The sequence below is a fragment of the Stegodyphus dumicola genome, chromosome 3 (genome assembly GCF_044657685.1).
Source record: "Stegodyphus dumicola isolate Sdum_Otavi_A_Nest chromosome 3, ASM4465768v1".
Classification (NCBI taxonomy): Eukaryota; Metazoa; Arthropoda; class Arachnida; order Araneae; family Eresidae; genus Stegodyphus; species Stegodyphus dumicola.
Genome location: NC_140770.1, coordinates 270,017,110 through 270,029,372, shown reverse-complemented (window position 1 = coordinate 270,029,372; position 12,263 = coordinate 270,017,110). Strand labels below are relative to the sequence as shown.

Below are 12,263 nucleotides of genomic sequence, written 5' to 3'. Positions count from 1 at the left end.
CCATCTGCAGGATTTACAAATTTCTTTTGGTTTAATGATCATATCCTAATCAGTCCAGCCATTTATAAGAAGGCCATTCACTAATGATAACTAAGCCAAGTATTAATTCCCTTTGTATTACAGATGATAACATTGCAGCATCTCTTCACGCTGACATCAGCTGCATAAAATAAAATATTCAATAACTTTCATATTTGAAAGTGTTATAAAATGGCAGAAAAAAGAAATAAAACCAATTTTATTGGCATCATCTAAAAAATCAATAACTAAAAGCAGTTCATTACAAAAAAAATTTTATAGAGGCTGATAGAGCACTATAGAAATTCTTTCAGAACTGTATGGAAATTTTTATATTCCATCAACTTCTATAACAACTTTTTGTAAGAAACTGCTTTTAGTTATTTATTTATTTATAAGTTATGGAAATTTCTAATACAGCTCTATCAGCCTCTATAAGAATTTTTCTTTAAGGGCAGATCACATACTACATCACTTGCCGAAAACTCATATTTGTTACTCAAAGTTGCGTACTTCCTTTTCATAGCATTCATAAACTGACATCGTGGTTCAAACACTTACATGGCTAATTTTTAATATTTTGACACCTGGATGTTTACCAATCTCATTTAAGTCTCACTGATTCTTAATTCTTAGGAAATTGGTAATAAAAAGCATATTATTTATCAAGAAGTGTTTCAGAATGATTCATTTCTGTTTTTCAAATCTTTTAATGCTAATTGATGAACTATACAATGCCAAATTAAAATGTTAGGAAATTTTCGTAGAAGTTTGATTGCAGCTTGCAGTTTTATTCTATTACACTAGCTCTACCAAAACAAAATGTAATTAAATGACTTTTCAAACAGTTCTTTAAAAATTTATACAAATTTAAAGGAATAATTTTACAAGTATGTGTACATTCAGTGGTAGTACTTTCTAGCTTCAAGCAAAATGAAAAAGGTCTCTCAGAGTTAGCAAAGGGCTTATGTAGGCCTGTTAAAGCTCACCACTAATATTAGGCAATAAAATACAGTCACTAGGAGCAAAGTCTGTGCTGTAAGACAAATAGTTATTTCTTTGATGTTGGAAACATGGAAAAACACTCCCCTGTCTACTCACTATAATTCCTTGGAACATTGCCGTAATGGACAATAATTTGTCTTTACAGTCATTTTCTTCGAATTTTTTACATTATTGCTAGTAAACAAGCAGTATAACCATTCATAAGTAATGGTATGACATTCATTTTTAATTTGTATTTCCATGAAATACTGAGTTTCAGCTTTCATTAACACTTTTTACACCATTTTCTAAACCAATCTCATAACAGTTTTTCTGCGAAACAAAACTGAATAACATCATTTCCAGAACATCAAATAACAGACCAATCCATTCATCATCACTAAGTGCAGGAAATCTGAAACAAACATTTTGGGGAAAAAAGTGCAATCTCAGTATTTTAGATTGCATTTAAATCTTTTTATTTAGTTATGTATTTTGCAGCATAATGATTAATTTTCATTTGTAAGAGAAAGTAATCACCGGGTTTTCGATGGTAGGTGCAAGCAAAATGTTCCTCACAATATTTCAACAGCCCACCAGTGGCTGAGTGGTAAAATCGCTAAACACTGGTAGTTGGGACCTAAGTTCAATTCCAGGTCAATGGGCTGTTCGCATGGACATTTTTGCGGTTTTCCCCATATGTAACATGTATATGAGCCAGTTTCCCTTAGAAATCCTCCACAAAGGCATCCCCCTTAGGCAGATAGCCTTTACGTTTGCCATAATTAAATAAACCAAACCAAACTGCAGTACAAAGTCCAAAATCTGGACGTCCATTATCCGGAATGGTCTAAAATCCAGACCTCAAAACCACCAACAATGTTTTACTCATAGGCTTTACGCTTGCGCATTTGATTTCCTCCTCCGTGCATAATAAAACATCTGGAGAGTTCCGATTCTTAATTTCACTTTGACACTAAATAAAATACCTTGTTGATGAAGAAACAATAATTTTAGCATAAATTTGTACAATGAGTAATTTGGCTTTGTTGCTGCGTATCTGTTTTGGTAGGCATCTTAAACCGAAACATTCCACGTATATATGTTACCGAAACATTCCACATAAATATGAAATGGCGGCCTGCGACGATTTTAGGCAAAGTATGAAATAAGAGAATTATTACATACTTTACCTAGGCATTATATAGAATGACAAATGCTCTTTAGGCAAAGTATGAAAAAAAAGGTTATGATAAGGCTATTATTTAAAAGACATTCATTCCTCTAAAGCACAAATGGTATTTTGAAAAATTAATGAAAGAGTGCTATTAAAAAACTGTTCTTCAAAATATGTAAAAAAAAAAAGCTAGTGAGGTGATCTTGATACAGCATAATAAATTTGTATTTTCTATCTGGCTGAGACTGGGAATCGGTAAGATCTACCTGACAACAGAAGTTAAATTAAAAAGAATCATAAGTTTCACATCAGTGCCCCTTTTAATAGCTTTTTGTTTTTTTCTGAGAAGGCTCACAAAGGTGGTTGTTAAAGTTCAATATCATTATGTGTAACATTTTTTTAATTGGTTGAAAGCTCTATCGACATTCTGTCACATCATTCCTGCGCAGTACTCAAATGAGTTTTCATGAAATACGGAAAATAATTCAGCATCCATGATGCAATACTGCATGGTACTGATGCTTTTGTTTTCCACAAACATCACAACCTACCAATTCGGGGGCCAGTAGTCCCGTAGTTCCTTCTTAGTAGTCATTTTGGCCTTTTAGCATCATTTGTTAACTTTTGGTAAGTAATTTCAGTTCTTCAAAATGAATCGAAAATGTATTTTATACTTTGCAAGTTTTTCAATGAAATAGGAAATGTGTGAAATATGAAGTTTCATAAATTGCCGGCTAGTTTTAGGCATTCTATAGAATGCCGGATTTCATACTTTGCCGGTAACAGATACGCTGTTGATCTGACGCCAACCTGACAAATCATTATTTATTACACTTTCCTTTCATCACCTCATGTTTATCAACACATGACAACTTGAGTAATGAAACATGTAGTCAGTGGATAAACTTGAGTAATGGAACAACTTTTTATGCTAGTAATTGAATAATAAAGGAGTTTGGTAACTTTTTATGTTGACATTACACTTGGCGATGATTACAGATGTGCTAAAAATGTTGACGAGGAAAAATTTACCAAAAATTTCTTTCCATATGCTAAAAATAGAGTTTTTGATGATACTCATAGACTCAAAGATTACATTTAGGACTATTTGAATTAAGAATAACTGATTTGTTATTCACATAAACCCAGAACCAGCACCAGCGCTCGTATGGCCACATCGAATCGCAAAATTTATAACCCACAGAGACTGCATCAGACAGTAAGATATCTAGCCCCGGCCGTCAGTAAGGTTTAAGTATATATGGGAATTTATTTATTCAGAACTCTGATAAGCGTTAAGCATGTGCAAGAAATAGACATAAGTAATATGAATACAGGGTTCGTACAGTCCTTAGAAGTCCCTAAGTTTTTTGGAATCGATTTTTGTCCTTAAAAGTCCTTAATTTTGGCTAAAATCTGCAGAAGGTCCTTAATTTTAATCATCTGAAATTTCTGTCTGTTTTTACGACTGCCATTTTGAGTGTGAATTAGCAATTTGAAGGAATGTTCTTGGTGGTTCGCTGCCAAACAAGGTTATCTTTTGAATGGGTGAATGCTTTCGTGGGTTATAATTTGTTACTATTTCTAATATAAATGTTGATATAGAGTTCCTGAGCAAGAAGTGACACATAAGCATTTCGAAATTATTTAATTTTTTCTAATGAAAAGCTCGTGAACAACTTTTTGCTTTTGGGGATGTGAATTCTTTTATTAAATGGCTCTAAACTTGGTGACTTATCAACATTTTGGCGATTTTTAGATCATTTTCTATAAAGAATTTTTTATTCTGAGATCTGGGAATTTTTTGACAATTTTTTTAGAACATTGTAACATTAATAAATTTCATTAAAATAATGGTAATACGGTACAAAGTACGTAATCCGGACTCGTCGGGACTTTGGCGATTCCGGATTATAGATCATCAATTTAAATCTGGTAAAATGGCATGCAGAAATTATACATTTAAAAATATGAAACCGTAATTTATGAAATAAAGGGCAATTATGATCTAAAGGGTATCGAAATTTACAGAAAAAAAAAGCTTAATATTTATTTGTTTACTTTAGTAAACATTTCTATTAATGTGAGTTGTTTAAGTTGCTTCATTTTTTGTGCTAATACTTTCTCTTTAATTCTATAAACGGACATAATTTGTTGTTCAGTTACAAAGTTCCACTGTTCAAGTCCTGAAATTGCTGTGTCAAGAATACCGACGAAATTGTCAATCGAAATTTTTCGTTTTCAATAACGTTCTCTGTTACTTTCTTCACTATTCGAAATCTATTCGAAAGTGCACATGGGTAAACGTTTTACGGGCTTTACACGCATGCGTAGCGGGAGTGCGCATCAAATGCGCATGCATAAATGCATTATATGCATGCGTAAGTTTGTGGCTTTGAGGTTCGGATTATAGACCATTCCGTATAATGGACGTCCGGATTAGAAACTTTGTACTGTATATTGTAATTATATTTAAGAAATAAGATTAAAATAAAGCATTTTTATTTTTTGCTGTTGTATTATGAAGTTCCATTTTGGTCACTTATAAAATATTTTGAATCTGAAAAATAAGCAAGGCATAAAGCACAATTTACGAAACAGTTCTTAGCAAAAGCAAAATAGCTATGTAATTAATTAAAAATGTTATTTTAATTTTTTCATGGTAAGAATTTTCCCATGTAATTGTCTCAGAATATTCAGAATTCTCAGAATATGCATCACTTTTCTGTATAAAATTAATTTTACACCTTTTATCTTTAGTTTTTTTTTTTTTTTTTTTTTTTTTTTTTTTCAAAATATTTCTGGCTTTTTGCTGTTACCAAATTGGCAGTGGTAATTTTTCTGTTAGCACTATGGACATTGCAGCTTGGAAAGTTTAGAAAGATTTAAAGGCAAGATTTATAGACTCACGATTCTGGAAGATTCCAGAAAAATGTGACAAAATGAAAAATGTCTCTATGGTATTAATACGTAATTTCTTACTTTTTGCAGAACGTCTGGAAGAACAATGAAAACATAATAGTTGAATGTTTTACTTCTAGAATCTTTTTTTTAACATTTTTATCTTTATTTTCTCTACTTGACTTCTCCCTACTTGAGACAAGCATGGAAAATATCAAAAATGCTTCTAATCTTATCATATGGACAGGCAATTATAGAAAAGAATTTTTTTATTAATAAAGAAATTGAAAACTGAGAATTTAAATGATTTATCTGATACGAGCCATAATAAAATGAAATTAAATTGTATAGTCTTTGATACATATTTTTAGTTTGAATTTGATTCTTTTTGTTTAATTACATCACCACAAGCTGTAAGAACAAGCTTTTATGTTCTAAATTCTTTTTAAAAAAGAGTTTAAATAAATTCTTATTTAAACCTTTGTCTGACTTCGTAGTTACTTTCAGACATAGCAATAATTTGCTTTATGGGGGATTTTGAAATATTTAACTTTTACCAGATTTACCAAATATTGTTAAAAAATAAATAAAATTTAATAGTGCCCATGTAAATCCATAATGATTAACGTTATCTAATACCTAATTTAATTACTTATAACTAACTGCTTACCTTTAAAAATTATCTATGCATATTAAAGCAAATTATTGCTTTTTATTAACCCTTAACATGGTCACAAGATAAACAACAAAAATGTAAAAAATCAAGTAAAACTTATTCTTAACATTAAAAAAAAATCTAGTGACACTTAAAATAATACAAAACAGCATATCACCTCTGTTGCTTTAGTGGTTGATTGGAATCTTAAAGTATATTAACTGGGTTACAACCTCTGGAACTCTACACGAAGCTATGACACTAACTGCATCAGACAGAGCCAAACTCACTTTCAAAACTTGCCAACCATGTCTACATCAGGCCTTTCAGGTTTGTTCTGATCAGCAGGTCTTTCTCTAGGCAAGCAGGAGCAGTGACAACAGCCAGTCTTTTGTTTTGAATCAATCTGATTATGATTTTACTTTTCATTTTAACCTATGCCGATTGACATAAAATTTACTTAACTATTTACCAAACCTCTAGACTGATCAAGTATGTAACAAAATAAGACATTAAAAAAAATCAACATTATTTCATTCTCAAACTTATTAATAATTATGTTAATTAAGTTATGATTAATAATAATGCATCCTACTTACGGATCTATTTTATTTTTAGGATGGTATTACAAAGTGAAGTTCAGGCATAGATAATATTTTAGTTCCCATTTGCTCAGGTCCTTAATTTTTTCGATTAGTGGTCCTTAAAAGTACTTAATTTCCATGTGCAGAAATGTGTGCGAACCCTGTAAATAACTAAACTAATACAATTGAGGCTTAATTGTCTTGATGCACAATAGAAGCAAGATAAAATTTAACGGACCAACTTGTCATTAGTCTGCAAGCTCATGATGCATAGCCAACTATGTATAGTGAAGGATAGCTAAATTTGATGATGATAGCCACTAATTTTAAAGGTTTTCGGATATACCAAAGGTAAAATTTTCCAATTAACGGATTTTGTAAAGAAATTTGGAGAAGCAATAATAAATGAAGATGATATAAAAGAAGTTTTCCATTGTGATGACAATGCTTCTTAATCATCAGTCAATTAATAAATGTCAAAATGTGTAGTATGGTTCTAGATCCAGAAAATACAGCTACCGATAGTGAAGAAAGTGAACGAGCTGAAAACAAGAAAATTTCAATTGACAAGTTAGTCGGAATTCTCAAAACAGCAGTTACAAGTCTTCAACAATGTAACTAAACAAGAGATTATGTCTGTCTACAGAATTAAAGAGAAAGTATTAGCACAAAAAAAGCAACTTAAACAACTTACATTGAAAGAAATGTTTAATAAGGTAAACAAATAAATATTAAGCTTTTTTTGTAAATTTTGATACCCTTTAGATCATAAATACTTCTTTATTTCATAAATCATGATTTCATATTTTTAATTTTATAATTTCTACATGCCATTTTGCTATATTTAAACTGATGATCTAATATCCGGAAAAATCCCAAATCTGGAATCACCGAAGTCCCGATGAGTCCCGATTTTGGACTTTGTACGGTATATTTTATGTCATACAAGTCTTACAATATCCCATATAACCATAACAAATGATATAACAGCATATGAAATCCTTGTTTGGTTTGTGTTGCCATCCTTGTTTATCTTTGTTTGATTGTGTTTCTATCCATGATATGCTTCTAAAATGCAGCAAAAATTAACTGTTTTTTTAGAAGAATGTCTATTAATGAAAAATAGATTATTTGCAATAATGTAGTGAGGAAAATGTCAGGCTTGCTGTATTGATGATATGCATTTAGCTATCCCTAAATGGGACTACATTCAAAGATGATTTTACTTAGTGTTTAGTAAGACCATAAATAAGTGTACTGTGTTTTGACCTTTTAAAACCTAATAAAACCCTAAATACTAACTGTTATTGCTCACAGCTAGATATTTTGTGGGGAAAATAATCGAGAAATAAAAGGGTTTTCTGCGAAATTGTACTGCTTTGCTTTCCAGCAATATAGTGTGAAGCTAAATGTCTTCTTGTAGTTGGCAATAAAGCTTAGTTGGAACAACCTCACCTGTTTCTTTGGCTGTTCTATTAGCTGTATCTCTGACCATCACCTATGTAAATCTCTTTGAAATTTCTTTAGTGCTATTTAGCTTTTCTTCATGAACCAATTTAAAAGTCACCTAGAGTAGTTTTTGTTGAAGCTGGAATCTGTGACATTCTGGAAGAACAGAATTTCACAGATTCCAGCTTGCATTTCAGATGGCAAAATATTATGCAGCAGAGTGCATTTATCAGTATATATGCAGTCAATACTTGATATTATTCTACATGCTGTTTATCAGCTTGAACTGTCCAAACTGTTAATTTTATTTTTTGCCATTTCTGCATTATATCTCTTTTTATTGTGTGTGCAGCAAATTGAATTGTCAAAAGTGTATATTATTGCATATTTTTTATGAACTGTAATATTATTGCTTCAAGTTGACTAGAAGTCTACTATTATTATTTCTTCAAGTTAAACATTTTTTAAGAAAGTTGAGAATTTGAAAGCTAACTTTTAATATATAGGATTATTGTGACTAATCTCACATGTCTGACCTAATCAGAATAAGTCCATGAATTTTATCGTGGCAAAGAGTACAAGATTGTGTCTGTCGATGTCAAGAACCCTGAGCACCATATGGATGATAGCATGATTTTGCCCAGTTCCACCCCAATTTTGAGAAAATGCATCCCGGGTAGCAGTCCAAGGCTCTCCCACCTCTCTTTTCATACCTTCAAGCTCTTGAGATAACTGCTCACCATATATTTAGAGTGTCACCTACCACAAATACACTATACATTTACAACATCTGTGCCTTCTGTGGGATTTGAACTTGGGTCGTTTGATGCAGTAATCAGAGTCGCTAACCTTTGTCACTGTGTATATATATCTATAAGGTTTGTTTTAGACTACTGAAAATTCTAATAATTTATTTTAAAACAAAATATGAAAATTGCAAAAAGGAAATTAACTAATTTTTTCCAGCTTAAGTTCATTAGAATTAATGGTGGAATGAATTGCTAGAGGTAATTTCCTGCTAATCGTCATATGCCATCATTGATAAAATAAATTGCTTTTTAATGTTTAATACCATAATAAATTTAAGATTTTAGTATGTAGTTTGACAATTAATATAATGTGCTCATTCTTTTGAAATTAACGGGGAATTAAAATAATGCAAATTAGCTGTATATAGCTAATTTGCATCTTTTTAATTTGCATTATTCTAAATATATGGTGAGCAGTTAGCTAAGTAATCTGAAAGATATTTATATGGAAAATCAGTAATATTTTTTACTTTTTATCTTCAACAGAATTCATGCACACTTATGGTTTTGAAAGTACGTATGTTTATTTAAAAGTTTTGTTTTAAAATGCAGTTCTACATTATATGTTATTTTACAGAATTTTGCTTCTTAAGTCAAGATCCTGGTCCTTGTCCTAATACTGAGGTTAACTGGTATTATGACTCTAATGATGGAGTTTGTAGAGAGTTCTATTATGGAGGCTGCAAAGGCAACAGAAATAGATTTAAGACACGTAAAGAATGTGAAATATCTTGCTTTCATGCTCAAGGTAAACTTTCTTGGCTAAAAAACTTACATTTAGTTCACTATAAATAAAGTAATAAATTACATTTTATTTCATATAAATATAATTTGTGTAAATAAGTGGGATATATTTATATTTGTATTAGGATTAAATGATGATATATATGTTATATTTTATCTCATGAAAGTATTCTAAAACTGGTTAACTGATTACTCTTAAAAAAATTTGTTGCCATTTTTAAAAGAAATTATTTGGTATATTAAAGAAGGGGAAAATATATGTTTCTTCAATAATTTTAGTCTTCAAAACATAGACCTTGCTACTTTACTTTTACTACTTGTATGAAATATTTTGTAACATCAAAATAAAACATGCTGAGTGGTCATTGCCTTCTGAACATGATATAATATCATTTTAAAGAAGAAAATCCATTTTAATTTATTACTTTATAATACAGTCATTATATATTTATTATACAGTCAAATTATAATATTTGTCTTGTACCTAAAAAAAAGGGGGGGGAAGAAATCTACGTAAAGCATTTTTGAGTTGAGGCAGACAAATTTCTTTTCAAATTATTGAGTAATATAATCTCTTTATATTCTAGTACTTCTTACTGTGTTTATTACAATAGTTTTAATTTGGTTACTTCAGGGATATATGAATTATGAAAAGAAGAGTAAATTTAAACATTTAAGTATTTATTAGTTTATTTATTGGAAAGTTCTGTAGTTTTTTTGAATTGAAATATAGTCTTGTAATTACTTTGTTACTGCCGATAAGGAGGGACCTTGATTGAAACTAATGTGTATTATTTGCTCGCATTGCATAGTTCTATCATGCATTGTGGTATATTTTTTTCCATTGCAGTGCTAATAAAGGAGAAGCCAAAAATTCATTTTCATCCTACTAATCTGTTTTACTTTTGAAAAAAAGGGAAAAATGACAGACTACTCATAAAATTTGTGCTCTATATGGAAAAAGTATTATTTCTGATGGTAGAGTTTTAAGGTTATTTGAGAAGTGTGGAAAGCCTTGAAAATAGGGCCCACTCTGGACAACCATCCTCTAAACGAGGATCTATTAAAAGAAGCTGTCTCTGAAAACCCATGTTATACAGTTCAGGGACTATCAGGCAGTCTACTTATTCCAAAAAGTAGAGTAATATGATCATTTGAAGAATAGATATGTAAGCAGCTACAGTGTATGGATACTCTATACTTTAACACAGCAGAATATGCATGCTTTTTTTAACGGCTCATTATTGGAGATCAGGAGTGGATACTATACAGTAATGTTACTAGAAAAAGATGATGGGTTGAGTCAAATGAGAACTTCCTTTAGTAACATAAAGAAGGGAGGTTCATCCCAAAAAAGTAATGCTTTGTGCATGGTGGGACTACAGAGTATGAAATTTTTTGATTAAAAAGATATTCAAGGCAAGGAAAAAATCACTGACTGCTTCGTTTTATTGCAAAAATCTTGGATCTACAGTGGAAATATTTGGAGATATAAAATTTAAAAGGTTTAAGATAACATCCACAATATCAATAAGGTAAAATTTTTTACCATTTATTTGCATAAAGGCAATTTTATTGTTCAGTAGGGCATCAGAAGAGAAAAATTTGTTTATTTCACCTTGTAGCAATATAAGGATCCCATATCTCTAGAATTATATTTATTTTCAAATTTCATATAATCAAATTTTATTGTACCATGATCTCACTGTTCATAAAATAATTTTCACTAAACAGCACATGCTCTAATTATTTTGCAATGATTTTAATTTCTAATAATAATAAACACTGAAAATATCATTGAGTCATGTAACTCATTAATCTAAATATTGTTACAACATTAATTAGCATTATAAACTGCTTATAATGACTTATTAAAGTATTGCTAAATAATTACACTAATTATAATCATAATGTAGAATAAGATATTAAACAAAAAGTACAAACAAATAACAAAAACACAAAGTATGTAGAATAAGATATACAAAAAAAGTAATAACTCTGGTCTTGCTTTGCATAGTAAATCTATTTTTAGCATTCTGAATTATTGTGAGTTTAGCTACCTATTGTAACTGGTGACTGCTAGTTTTGCTTGCTTTTCCATAATTTCTGACATCATTTTGACAAACAAGAGTAAAAATCACAACAGCAGAATCTTAGTCCAAGTCCTATAATACATCTACAACTTTCATCCATCCCTCAGTATCATCTGATTTCTCTAAAAAACTCTTTATACCCCCAAATTAAATTTAAAATATTTAAATTTTATTAAATGATAAAACTCTTTACACCCCCAAATTAGTCTAGCCAATTGCAACTGTTCAGTATAGATGGCAATTGTGAAATCACAAACCAAGTCAGTGTCATCCATAGCCAATACAGTCCCCTTATTTCTACCCTGCCTGCTGCAACATCCTCAAGACTAGAAGTGTACAATGAATGGTGAACTCACTTGACAAAACTCAAAGTAAAAGACGCCAAATATATCACAGATTTCATTGAATCTTCTCAGAAGCTTCTTGTGGAACAAGAACTGCTTCAAGATAGCAGGTCACAATTGAAAACATCACGGACAAAAATGTCTCAGAGAAAATAATGCAAGGCAAACATCAGCATACAAAACATTATGGGAGAAAAGAAAGCAAGGGAAAAATGTCACAGTTCTGAAACATCATTGATGAAAATAAAGCGATACAAAAACATCACAGTTTTAAAACATTATCGTAAAAGATATCATGGTAAAAAGTAAAGCACCTACAAATGATCGCATGACGATAACACTGCAGGCATGTGTTTTTCAGACTTTAAAAGTTGCAAATGCATATCCACATAATGATTTGTAACTGCAAGTAAGGATGAGGAATATTTTTACCTCTGTATTTTGTATTTTTAAATTAATTTATAACTTTTTAATAAAAAAGCAAGAAGGAAACTTTAGCATTTGA

General features: G+C 30.5%; 1 protein-coding gene across 5 annotated transcripts in view; it reads left to right on the top strand.

Moving 5' to 3' along the window:
* Positions 1-12,263, top strand: part of LOC118192400 (papilin-like) — a 198,655-nt gene that overhangs the window by 150,583 nt on the left and 35,809 nt on the right. For all 5 annotated transcript variants that reach the window (XM_035363369.2, XM_035363363.2, XM_085814135.1 and 2 more), the window contains one exon: positions 9,155-9,325. In XM_035363369.2, the coding sequence (XP_035219260.1) occupies positions 9,155-9,325 (171 nt within the window). The remainder of the gene's footprint in view (positions 1-9,154; positions 9,326-12,263) is intronic.